This window comes from Hyaena hyaena, unplaced genomic scaffold (genome assembly GCF_003009895.1).
Source record: "Hyaena hyaena isolate Hyena2069 unplaced genomic scaffold, ASM300989v1 scaffold_386, whole genome shotgun sequence".
Classification (NCBI taxonomy): Eukaryota; Metazoa; Chordata; class Mammalia; order Carnivora; family Hyaenidae; genus Hyaena; species Hyaena hyaena.
Window position 1 is genome coordinate 1,238,245 of NW_024081020.1, and position 13,183 is coordinate 1,251,427.

General features: G+C 45.5%; 1 protein-coding gene across 2 annotated transcripts in view; it reads left to right on the forward strand.

The window, feature by feature from the left end:
- The first annotated feature begins 241 nt into the window (after positions 1 to 241).
- The window catches only part of RCOR1 (REST corepressor 1), a 119,509-nt gene continuing 106,567 nt past the window's right edge, over positions 242 to 13,183 (forward strand). For both annotated transcript variants that reach the window (XM_039251195.1, XM_039251196.1), the window contains exons 1-2: positions 242 to 778; positions 853 to 912. In XM_039251195.1, coding sequence (XP_039107126.1) covers positions 478 to 778; positions 853 to 912 — 361 coding nt within the window. In that variant the 5' untranslated portion in view covers positions 242 to 477. The remainder of the gene's footprint in view (positions 779 to 852; positions 913 to 13,183) is intronic.

A 13,183-nucleotide genomic window follows, 5' to 3' on the forward strand; every position in this document is an offset into this window, starting at 1 on the left:
CCCTCCCCGAGCTCCCGCCCCCGTCCCTTGGACAGACGGGCGCGCCGAGCCAACCGCGCTGCCGCTCGCCGTCCGAATCCCACAGAAGCCAATGGGAGCGCGCGGGGGGGGAGGAGCCGGCTCACGTCGGGTCGGGCTGCGCGCGGCTTTCCCCCCAACGCCCCCCCCCCCCCCCCCCCCCCCCCCCCCCCCCCCCCCCCCCCCCCGCTCGCGGCTCCCGGAGTAGTTAGTGCCAGTGAAGTGCGGGCGGCGATGAGAGCGAAAGTTGCGCTCGCCTCGGCGCTGGGGGCTTGAAGCCGCACCGCGCTCCGCCCGGCCGGCCTCCCCCGGCTCCGACTCGCGCCCGCGGGTTCCCGCCGCGCCCGCCCGGCCCCGCGCCCTTCCGCGCTCCTCCCCCACCTCCCCCCCCCCGGCCCGGCGCCCCCTCCTCAGGAGCCGCGGGGCCCCGCCACTTTCGCCGGGCCCCGGCCCCCGCCGATGCCGGCCATGGTGGAGAAGGGCCCCGAGGTCTCAGGGAAGCGGAGAGGGAGGAACAACGCGGCCAGCGCGGCCGCCTCGGCCGCCGCCGCCTCGGCCGCCTCCGCCGCCGCCGCCTCGGCCACCGCCTCCGCCTCGGCCGCCGCCGCCGCCGCCGCCTCCGCCTCGGCCGCCGCCTCGGCCGCCGCCGCCCCCAATAATGGGCAGAATAAAAGTTTGGCGGCGGCGGCGCCCAATGGTAACAGCAGCAGCAACTCCTGGGAGGAAGGCAGCTCGGGCTCGTCCAGCGACGAGGAACACGGTAGGTGGCAGCCGCCCCGCGCCGCCCCCGCGCCCGCCCGCCCGCGCTGACCGCCGTGCTCTGCTTCCCCGCAGGTGGCGGCGGCATGCGGGTCGGACCCCAGTACCAGGCGGTGGTGCCCGACTTCGACCCCGGTGAGTAGCGCCCCCGGGCCCCGCGACCCGAGGGGGCGGGGGCCCCCGGACAACTTTCTTTTTGTGTGTGTTCGCCCTGCTGTCCGCGGGGAGAACAGCAGGGCGAGAACGGGGAGGAGAGCACACGCCCGCGCGTGGTCCGCGAGCGCGCCCCGGGGAGGCTCGGGTCGCCCCCCGGCCGGGTCGCTGCCCCCTGGCCCGCGGCGCCCCCCGCGCGCCCGGGGTCCGGGCCGCCTGCCCCTCGGCCGGGGGTAGGGGCGGCGGCGCCGGAGAGTTAGCGTGCTGCGAGCGCCCCGGGCTCGGGACGGTCCTCCGGCCGGTCTGCGCCCTCCCGGACGTCGCGGCACTTGCCTTTGCCTCCTCCCGCCGGCCCCCGGGCTTCTGCGTGCCCCTGCCTCCCCTTCCAGCCCGAGGGGCAGTAGAGAAACGGCCCCCCCAAATCAGTTAAGAAGTGTGAGCTTCCCAGAGGGCGCCTGCCTGGGGAAGAGGCTCGCTCGTGGCGGTTCGGTTTTAGGACCTATTTGTAAATGTCCGTGTGTTTCCTTTTTTGTTTTGTGGTGTTTTTCTGGGAGGAAGGGGCTGTGAAAGAATAGGACCCTGGGAAGCGTTAGCCCAACGAGCGGTTTCCACCCGAGAGGTCCCTCCACCCTAGAATGGAACATTTACTTTCCTTGCTGCTGTTGTGCGTGGAAGCGAATTTAAAGTGGTACCAGAAAAAAATCTAATCAGACAAAGGAATTCGTCAGATTTTAGTGCGAAGAGTCTAGCCCGGCTCTCCACGAGACTGTTCTTTAAAGATTGTTGGCATAGAAGATGTTTGAAAGGACTTGGGTTTTAGGAAATAAAATTCGACAGAGAATCTTGCAGAAGTGGAGTTAACAGGCTTTCTGGTTGGAGGGCTTTAGAGCTGGAGGGGATCTATGTAGGTTACACCGCTCGTTTATTTGAGAAAATAAATGCATAACCGCCTTTCCTTGGAAACAAGACTGCAGAAATTGTGAGAATCTAGTCCTTGGGAAAGGAGATTGCTCTGGAGCTGTTGATCAAGGTACTAAACTCTGGGTGTTCTTTGAAGTGAAAATACACAGGGTCCCCGAGTGAGCTTTTGGGCACTCTGGGAATAAATGACCTTGCCCATATTTGCTTTCTCAGTTTTAGTCAGTTGATTTAAATCTCTTACGTTTCTGTAGTCTAACACCCAGGTTTGTATCCCTTTTTAATTCCTGTTGGTCTTTTTGATCGGTTCCCCTTCCCCCACATCTTCCTTTTTTGGTAGTGACTTCTCATTTACAGGAGTGACAGAACGGGGAGACCAGGCTTTCTCTCTCATGTGCACGCCTTCTCCGTTCCTAGGTTGGCCACCAGGGGAGGCATCCTGTTTGTTGGTTACAGTTGACCCCATCTTCATTTTGTAGGTCAAGTCCATCTTTGTTTTAATACACAGAACGGGAAGCAAAGGTGGTCACCAAGTTTCTCACACGTATTTAAAAAAAGTCGACTTGCGCGGATCTTTTAGTTTTAGTAAGTCAGTCGATTTTTAGCACGTTTTGGTTTTGTTGGTTTTGAAAGCTTTACTTAAACATGTTGGATGTGACTAAGGAAATGGCAACACCAGGAATTAGATTTCTGACGTTCTTCTAAATGCTGATGTCAGTAGCGAGCCTGACTTTGGGTTTGTTCTCTTCTTTGAAACCGCAAATGTGGTGGGATCATATCTTGAGCTGTCCTTGTAGTTTTCCATGGGGTAGGTACCAGTGTGCATTTGCCAGAGGCCTGCCGTTCTAAAAAGTAAAACATGCTAAATGTTCTGCACGGTCTGCCTGCCACTTGATTGGGTTTTGGTATTAACATTTACAGATTTCCTATTTTGTGTTTTAATCTGGAAAGGAATCTAACTGGTATGAAATAATTTTAAGCCCTCTTTTGCCAGTCTGAGCAGTGGGACACATTCATAGATGTGGCTGAAAATTGTGGGACCTTATTGCTTCTTAGTGATTGTTTTTGGTGTGTTCTTATATGGAACTTAAGATCTAAGGGAATAGGAGACTTCCATTTTGGAACAGAAGTGGCGCGCCAGATTTGTTTCCTCCCCCCCCCCCACCCATGTTTATTAGGTCCTTAGATTGAAAGGTTCTTTCCATGCGTGCAAGCTAGGAGTACTATGGGATGGAGACTGGGATTGTTAGTGCTGTGTCCTTTCTCCTTGCCTGAGTTTGGAATGCATTTTTTTTTTTTAACCAAAATTTGAACAAGTGAATGTGAAACTCCTCAGAGAGCTCTTTTTTCTTTTTTCTTTTTTTTTTTTTTAATTGGTGAGTTAGAGTCCACTGTCAGTAGAAGTTGATTTTAATTTTTTTAAGTCGGCTTTTATTGACCCAAATTATCCCAGGTTGAGCCTATTTTGCTTTAAAAGCAAATGGTTGAAGCTGAGAACATCTGATGTTCCCTGTATAGCCCAAAGAAGACCTGTTTCTGTCATCCCTTACAGAATAGTGAGTGAAACGGACTGAGCTCTGTAGTGCTAAAACACTGATTAGGTTCTCATAATCAAATTGAGACCCAGACTAGATTAGTGGACTGTGGCATAACTTGGCAATTAAAATACCATCTATGTTTACAATGATAGGAAACATTTTATCAATTCGTTTTGAAAACAAGAACCAGACTGTGGTTCTCCATCTTTAACTTAGCCTGGCTTTGTTCCCGCGTATGGTGTCCAGATTCTTTCCATACCCCATGCCGCAGTGTATGTTGTCATTGGGGCCTTAGAATTTGGTAATCGTAGAATAGAGTAAGGAGGAATGCTTATTCTGTCCTACTTCTGGTAAGTTATTTCTTGTACGTACTTGTGAAGCATAATTTAATTTCAAATGAGTAGTGTTTTTCTATATAAAGATGTGAATGTTTTCCCTGATCTTACCGGTAAGCATGCAAAGGAAGGAGTCGGTTAGTCTGTATATTTCTACCCCTGCTTGGTGCTCTAGCTAGAGACACACAGGGACAGGATTTTAAGGTTGACTCAAGTTCTTTGTTTTCTGAAGCGTGTGTTTTTATGTCCACTTTCATCCTGTGTTGGTTGTGGACTGTGGTAACCACAGTTCACTGTACTAAAATTAAGACCCTTAAAGAAGAAGCTGTTAATGGCCAATCTTTTGGAGAAAATAGTCCTTTAAAAAAGCAACCTATATTTGAACATGGAATCCAGTTTCGTCAGATTTGAAATTTTGGGTTGTCATTGGCTCAGCTTGTCACTTAAGAGTTGATTTCTGTTAGTAAAATGCGTTATGCTTTAATGGGGAATAGATTTACTGAACAGGAACTCTCGACCTGTTTTTTTTTTGTTGTTTTTTTTAAGGCTGGTTCTGTGTTCCTTTTGAACACATTTTCTGTGCTTTGGTTTCATTGTAAAAATAAATTTTATAGATATTCTAAAATTCACAGGTTACGGTGATTATTTGGTGATTTAAACATACTTTGAGGCAGCGTTCCCCCAAGTGAGAGGTTAGGGTAGTTAGTGATAGATCCTGTGAGATCAGCTTTGTTAAGTAGGGTTGTGGGAGACACCTAAATCGAGCTGTCAGGAGATTGAATGCCCTATCTCCGTGACTAAGCAGGTGGTAAAAAGTGGAGCTGGTCATTATCGCCAGGAACCTCAGTTTCCTCAGTCGTGAATCAGGGGTTCTCTGCATCCCTAATAGTCTACGATTATGTCAGTTTTAGTCCTTGTAATTTCGTGTTTCTTTCAGAAGCATCGTAGAGTAGAGCGTGGGCTGGGAGACTTGTCAGACCTGGGTTTGGGTCCTGGCACTGCCTCTTTCCAGCTCTGTATTGACCCTGGGCAAGTTCTTTCACTTTTTTTTAAGCTTATTTATTCATTTTGAGAGAGAAAGTGTGTGTGGGTGCATGCAAGTGGTGGAGGGACAGAGATGGGGAGAGAGAACCCTAAACAGGCTGTACATCGTGAGTGTGGAGCCCATCTCGGGGCTGGAACTCAGGAATCATGAGATCATGACCTGAGCTGAAAGCAGGAGTTGGTCGCTCAACTGACTGAGCCGCCCAGGCATCCCAGGTTACTTCACTTTGCCTTCATCTGTAAGATAGGTAATAGAAGCTTCTTCCTCAAGAGAAGGAATTAATTTACACACGCGAAATTCCTAGCCCAGTGCCTGACGCACAGTGAATGCTAAGTAAATGTCTGCGATTGCTATTTTAATTATCGTTCATGTAACTTAGGTTGCCAGCTAGTGGCCCTTGTGTCGCTGGCTTTACTTGGAGGGAAGACTGGGTTATAATGAAGCCATTGATTTGAATGCAAGTCATGCACTGAGATACTTGAAGATGATTGTTTTTAAGACACATGTATTTGCTACAGTTTAGGTATATAAAGATAGAGAAGGAGTCCAAAACATTTACAGAGCAGAAAAGAATACTGAGGACCAGAGAGCATAGGTAATTCAGATTAAGTTTCTACATTGTACTAAATAAAGGCACCTTGAATCCGTCCCTGGGCCAGGGGGGTGCACATTAGTGTTCACTCTAAACTTTGAGGCTCTTGTCATTGAGAATTAGGGGGGCTCTTTCACCATGGTCCCTCTTCCTCGGGTGATGACTGTCACTCAGAGATTAGCTGGTTGAAGCCGACCAGAACTTAGTTGTTTTAGAATCAGTGTTAATTTGTACTGAAGACATTTAGGCTTATGTTTAGAAAGCCATCTTCCTTGGTATTATAGGGTTTTGTGGGGCAGTTTAGTTGAAAAAGTCTGAAGTCTTTGGAGATGAAATATCAAAGTTCTATCCAAGTTACTGCATTTTCCCCCAGGTTGTCTTCTTCTTCTTTCCTCTTTACAATACAGGTTGTTGTAATGAGTTTATGGGTCAGCCCTCACTTTGTTTGGAGTCCTTCTTCAGGTTCCGTGTGCGATGTAAAAAGAAATAGGCTTCTGTTTGTCACCTCCTCTGATGGAAAACAGTGTTTTTTTTGTTAAGGTGTGTGTGTTATGTTTGTATTTCTATTTATTTATTTTTAAATTACTATTTTTCAATAGTTTTTTTTTTTTGGGAGAGAGAGAGCGTGCGCTAAGAGAAGGAGCAGAGAGAGAGCCACAGAACCTGAAGCAGGCTCTAGGCTGACAGCACAGAGCCTGACGTGGGGCTCGAACCCACAAACTGCGAGATCATGAACTGAGCTGAAGTTGGACGCTCAACCGACTGAGCTACTAACTAACCCAGGCACCCCAAGTTTGTATTTCTATTTAAAAAAAATTTTTTTTAAAATTTTTTATTTATTTCTGAGAGAGAGAGAAAGAGAGCGTGAGCAGGGAAGGGTCAGAGAGAGGGAGACACAGAATCCGAAACAGGCTCCAGGCTCTGAGCTAGCTGTCAGCACAGAGCCCAAGGCAGGGCTTGAACCCATGAACCTTGAGATCATGACCTGATCTGAAGTCGGACGCTCAACCGACTGAGCCACCCGGGCAGCCCAGTTTGTATTTCTATTTAAAACAGAACTTTAAATCACTTTCTGGGAGAGGAGTCTCTGTACCAGTATAGTAAAAGTCTGAATAAGGTAGGGATTGGGCATTGAACGCTGACTTAGTAATTTGGACTGAGTTAATTCTTCCTGCAGCTTTAAAGAGCAGTTGTGGAAAGTAGGGTAAGAGTTGCAGTGTAACAGTTTATTCTGTTTTGTGGTTTTTTTGGTGTGTGTGTGTGTGTGTGTGTGTGTGTGTGTTTTAATGTATATTTATCCTTGAGAGAGTGAGAGAGACAGAGAATGAGCAGGGAAGGAGCAGAGCGAGAGAGGGACACAGAATCTGAAGCAGGCTCCAGGCTCTGAGCTGTCAGCACAGAGCCTGACGTGGGGCTCGAACCCATGAACCGTGAGACCATGACCTGAGCCGAAGTCGGATGCTTCACTGACTGAGCCACCCAGGTGCCCCTCTGTTTTGCGTTTTGAACGTTTTATTAGTACATCTTGGGGCACCTGGGTGGCTCAGTCGGTTAAGTGTCCGACTTTGGCTTAGGTCATGATCTCCCTAAGAGATTGTGAGATTGAGGCCCATATCGAGCTCTGTGCTGACAGCTCAGAGCCTGGAGCTGCTTCAGATTCTGTGTCTCCATTCTCTCTGTTCCTCCCCCACTCGCTTTCTGTCTCTCTCAAAGATAATAAGCATTTTTAAAAAATGCATCCTATCTAATATCTTGAGGTTTCCTTTGTTGAATTTTAAAAATGGAATATTTTGAAGTTGATTTAAGGCAGCAAAAAGTGTTCTCCTAAAATGTTTGAAAGAAATACATATTTTAGAATGACATTAAAATGTCATTTAAATGAGATGTTGGGGCGCCTGGGTGGCTCAGTCGGTAAAGCGTCCGACTTCAGCTCGGGTCATGATCTCACGGTTTGTGGGTTCGAGCCCCGCGTCGGGCTCTGTGCTGATAGCTAGCTCAGAGCCTGAAGCCTGTTTCGGATTCTGTGTCTCCCTCTCTTTCTTATCCTCCCCTGCTCACGCTGTCTCTCTTTCTCTTTCAGAAATAAATTTAACAAAAACATCAAAAAAAAATAAATGAGATGTTAACAGTAAGCCCTAAAACTCCTATGTTTCCAAATTAGGCAAAATTTTTGAAGATGTGTATCTTAATAAAAATTGCACACTAGACATAATTTTCAAGTTTCTAGATTTTCCCTCCCTCAAAGTAATGAGAGTGAAAATTCTAATCTAGCCTTCCTTTGTCCTAGATAAGGAAAATAAGGACTGGAGAGAGAAAGTGAATTACATTTGTCTGTCTTTCAATACCTAACCATTGAAAGTATTGCAAGGTAGATTGGAGGCCATATGAGGTCAGACTTCAAACTTGAGTTATTTTAGATGTTTTAAAGTCTTGTTACTGGGTATGACAATTGGGAACAGTAATACGTGTTTATAATTTTAGAACTGGAAGTAACAGGTAAGATTTTAAAAAATGGAAGTGACTGGATAGTTATTATGCATAATTTGAATATATTTGAGTATTACCATAAAATACGATAGAATTATAATAGAATTATTAAAAAAAATAAACCTTTAGATAGAACAGAGAGTAATACACGTACCCACCACTGTGGTTAATACTTAATATTAGGCTGTATTTGCGTCAGGTGCAGCTAAAGGCTAATTCTTCCACTCCCTCCACTAATTTGAAGTTGATTTATGTTTTTCCTGTGATAGTTCATTTGTTTCCTTTGAGAAGCATATGCTAAGCTAGGATTAGATTTGCAAGTGATTCATAGGGGTAAATGGCTGTGAAGGATAAAGAGGAGAGGAAGGTTAGGTGGCAGAAGCCCTCGGACTGGATGTAGGAGTGATACTCCCCGAAGGAGAACAGAAAGTGCCGTGGTTGATGGTGGGACCCAGGTGCCTGAGGCTGGAATACAGCTTGGAGAAGGTCTCAGCCAGGGCAGATTGTTCGAGGAGTTGCTTGCCGTGTTCAGTCCTTGGCCTACGCTGGTCTGAACGCCGCAGTGGGTCCCAGCCATGCCAGGCCAGTGGGGCCGCCAGCTAATGCAACATCTCCAGCGCTGTCTCTCTCGAAGGGGATGGGAGTGGCCGGCTCTCAAGGCCTTCAGAGTCCCCCGGCGCGTGTTTGTACTTTAACCCGTACTTGGGGATGATAAGCAGTATGGTTTGTTATTGTCAGTTATTTTGTGAATGGAATTATTTTGTATGTTCATTTGCTTTGATGCTTTCCAAACAAGTTCATGTCCACTAACAAGGCACCCAAGTTCCTTTTCACCCAGTCTTCACTATATTGTTAGTGTTGCGGTGCTATCCTTTTGTGGTTTATGTTGGCATTTTTCTAATTAACTGGTGAGGTTTTAAGTGTCTTTTTTATATACATTTTTTTGCTACTTGGGTTCCTCCTATGGATGTGTCTTTTGCTGTTTTTTTTATTAAAAAAAATTTTTTTTAAGTTTATTCATTTTTTGAGAGAGACAGCACGAGTGGGGGAGGAACAGAGAGAGAGGGAGACACAGACTCTGAAGCAGGCTCCAGGCTCTGAGCTGGCTGTCAGGACAGAGCCCGATGCGGGGCTCGAACCCACGAACCGCGAGATCATGACCTGAGCTGAAGTCAGCTGCTTACCTGACTGAGCCACACAGGCACCCCTCTTTTGCTGTTTTTCTATAGAGTGTTGGTCTTTTTCTTACTGATTTGTGTGAGTTCTTTATAATTGGGTACTAATCCTGTTAGGGTTGCAAGTTGATTGAGTTCTTTTTTTTTTTTTTTTTTTTTTTTACAAATAGTTTATTGTCAAATTAGTTTCTACATAACACTCAGTGTTGAGTTCTTTGATTAGGAAGGAATAAGAGTAATATCCCTGATTGGATATATTTCTGCTGAAAGCCTGGCCTTGGTATATGGTCCCTGTAATAATTATCATCAGGACTGTTGACTTGTAAGATTAGTGTCACTGAGAATTGACGCATCTTTATTTGTTTTGATTCAGCGTTAGATCATTTTGGTGTGCTAACGTATCAACTGATTGACCCAAATTACAGTGCCAGGTGATGTGAAAGCTCGGACTTAATTTCTGTCCAATGTGTGGTTATGTTAGCATGTTAGAGGTTAAAGTCATGGCTTTAGTTCTTTAATGGAAATTGAGTTTCTTACAAATGGTTATGGTGCTACATTTATCTGTCTAATGGATTTGCCACTAATTATAAGGGAGTGGGTGAGTGTGTGGATGGGGAGGTAAAACTTGTCATCACTGATAGAAAAGCTACAAAGGAATGATCTGTCAGCGCCAGGTGAAGGCAGTGCTTATTGTGTGCCAGTCTGGTTTAACACTTAGTATTTATTAAATAATTTTAAATAGAACAGTCACAACAGTCCTATAAGGTAAAGTTTTATCCCCATTTTCCAAATGAGAAAACAGAGGCTTATTGTTCTGGTTCAGCCCAAAGACTTATCCAAGGTAGTGCCTTCCTTCTAAGATGCCCTTAGTTGTAAGATGTACCATTATTTATTTATTTTTTCTTTTATACTTTTTCTTTTCTTTGTTTATTTATTTATATCCAAGTTTGTTAGCATATTGTGGAGTAATGATTTCAAGAGTAAAAGCCAGTGATCCATCCCCTGTGTGTAACCCCCAGTGCTCATCCCAGCACGTGTCCTCCCCAACGCCCCTTCCCCATTTAGCCCACCCCCCTCCCACAACCCCTCCAGCAACCCTGTTTGTTCTCTGAATTTAAGAGTCTCTTGTGTTTTGTCCCCCAACGTGTCTTTATATTATATTTGCTTCCCTTCCCTTATGTTCATCTGTTGTGTATCTTAAATTCCTCATATGAGTGAGGTCCTGTGATATTTGTCATTCTCTAACTAATTTCGCTTAGCATAATACCCTCTAGTTCCATCCCCACAGTTGCAAATGGCAAGATTTCATTCTTTTTGATTGCTGACTAATACTCCATTTTGTGTGTGTGTGTGTGTATGCATACCACATCTTTATCCATTTATCTGTCAGTGGACATTTGGGCTCTTTCCATATTTTGGCTATTGTCGATAGGGCTGCTATAAACATTGGGGTGCATGTGTCCCTTTGAAACAGCACCCCTGTATGTATCCCTTGGATATATACCTAGTAGTGTGATTGCTGGGTCATAGGGTAGTTCTGTTTTTAATGCAATATTTTATATATTACTAAGAAAGGAAAAACTTCAAGATACCATTAATTATTAAGTTCTAGTCAGATTTCAACCTACTGTATTACAGGGAGAGTCAGACAGATCCTTTTTAAGAAAAACACTTAGGGGCATCTGAATGGCTCATTCGGTTAAGTGTCCAACTCTTGATCTGAGCTCAGGTCACAATCTCAGGATCCTCAGTTTAGGCTCCGCATGGGACTTCATGCTGGGCACGAAGCCCACTTAAAAACAAACACTTAAAGATAGGAGAGTGGATTGGTTGTTTCCATGTGCTCCCAGGTGTTCTGGAGTTTTATGTTTATGGCTGCCAGAATCTGCTTCCTGCCCAATTATAGTCGTCGTCTTTCTGGCAGTGAAAACACAGATCAGTTTGGTTGATTGGCACAGATTGGAGGGAGTTGCTTTACTACTGCGTGTGGTTGAAATAGTCTTCTTCAGAGCTTAAAATACAATTGTGGGGTATTTTGGAGGGGAGTGATTTCTTAGGATTATATGATTTAAGGTTATAATGGGTAGTGTTAGGTTGGCTGCCCTTTAGTTTAACACATATGAGAATAATAGTAAATATCAACTGTCCCGTCTCTACCCCACTCCCACCTAGTATAGTTTTTTACAGGTGGAGCCTGCTTGGGAGTCTCTCTCTCTCTCTATCTGCTCCTCTCCCGCTCATGTTCGCGCTCTCAAAATACATGAGTAAACTTAAAAAAGTTTTTTTAAGGCTCATCTTTTGCTAACTTGTCACAGCTGGATGTGGTTCTGAGTTTAATAAGAATGTGTGCTAGGTTTGGCTGATGTTCTGTGAATAGGCATTTAAAAAATATTTATTTTTTAATGTTTACGTATGTATTGAGAAAGAGAGAGAGCATGAGCGGGGGGGGGGGGGGGGGGGGGGGCGGGTAGACACAGAATCCGAAGCAGGCTTCAGACTCCAGGCTTTCAGCATAGAGCTTGATGTGGGGCTCAAACTCAGAAACTGAGATCATGACCTGAGTGGAAAGTCGGATGCTTAACTGACTGAGCCACCAGGCGCCCTCTTGAATAGGCATTTTGTAATGGATATTTAATAACTAAGTGTGAGGCTTAGTCGTTTAAGAAATGGAAACCCAAGGGAAAATGAATTTTTGGATTACAGGTAAAAGCTGATTTTTCCCTATTTTCTGTGCTCTCATTGTAATGACTTTGTATAAATTAGAGGTGCACATCTTGCTTAAATACATTAAAAACACTTTTTAAAAGTTTTATTTGTTTAAGTAATCTCCACACCCAACATGGGGCTGGAACTCACAACCCTGAGATCAGGAGTCAAGCTCTTCCAACTGAGCCAGCCAGGCACCTCCCCCCAATTTTTTTTTTTTTTTAAATCAAGGTGAGATTCATATAACTTACACAATTAACCATTTTATTTTATTATTATTTTTATTGTTTGTTTTTGAGGGGGAGAGAGGGAGCGCCAGCAGGGGAGGCGTAAAGAGAGAGAGGGAGACATAGAATCCTAAGCAGGCTCTAGGCTTCAAGCTGTCAGCACAGAGCCCGACCTGGGGCTCAAACTCCTGAGCTGTGAGATCATGACCTGAGTGGAAGTTGGACACTTAACTGAACCACAGGCGCCCCTAAAATTAAAATTTTAAAGTGAACGATTTATTGGCATTTAGTACATTCACTTGTTGTGCAACCACCACCCTGTCTAGTACCAAAACATTTTCGTCCCCGCAAAAGGAACTGTCATCCCCGTTAGGCAGTCACTTTTCATTCCCCACTGTCCCCAGTCACTCATACATTGCTGGCAGGATACAGAGGGTCACCTAATCCTTTCTTTGGTGGAGAGTGGGGGGATTGAAGGAGCCAGGAAGTTTTAGGTGAAATGCTCCTTTGACCAAGCTTTAAAAAATTAGTTTTTTAGAGGCACCTGGGTGGCTCAGTCAGTTAAGCGTCTGACTCTTAATCTCTGCTCAGATCATGATTTCATGGTTCATGAGTTTGAGCTCCGCACTGTCAGTGTGGAGCCTGCTTCAGATTCTCTCTCACCCTCTTTCTCTGTCCCTCCCCTACTTGCACTCTCCTTCTCTCTCGCATGCACTCTCTCAGGGGAAAAAAAGTTTTTCAGGGGCGCCTGGATGGCTCAGTTGGTAGAGCATACTACTTTTGATCTTGGGGTGAGTCCTGCATTGGGCATAGAGCCTACTTTAAAAAAAAAAAGTTTTCAGTACTTATAATTTAATGGTGTTTATTAAAAAAAATTTTAATGTTTTATTTCTTTCTGAGAGAGAGAGAGAGAAAAGCAGCATGAGCAGGGGAGGGTCAGAGAGAGAGGGAGATACAGAATCTGAAGCAGGCTCCAGGCTCTGAGCTGGCTGTCAGCACAGAGCCCAACGCGGGGCTCCCGGGGCTCGAACCCACGAACCGTGAGATCATGACCTGAGCTGAAGTCGGACACTTAACCAACTGAACCACCCAGGTGCCCCATGGTGTTTATTAATTTAAAAATGAATATATGTAAGCTATAAATATGGAATTATTTTGAAAATTCTAATCTTGGGGCGCCTGGGTGGCTTAGTCGGTTAAGTGTCCAACTTTCACTTAGGTCATGATCTC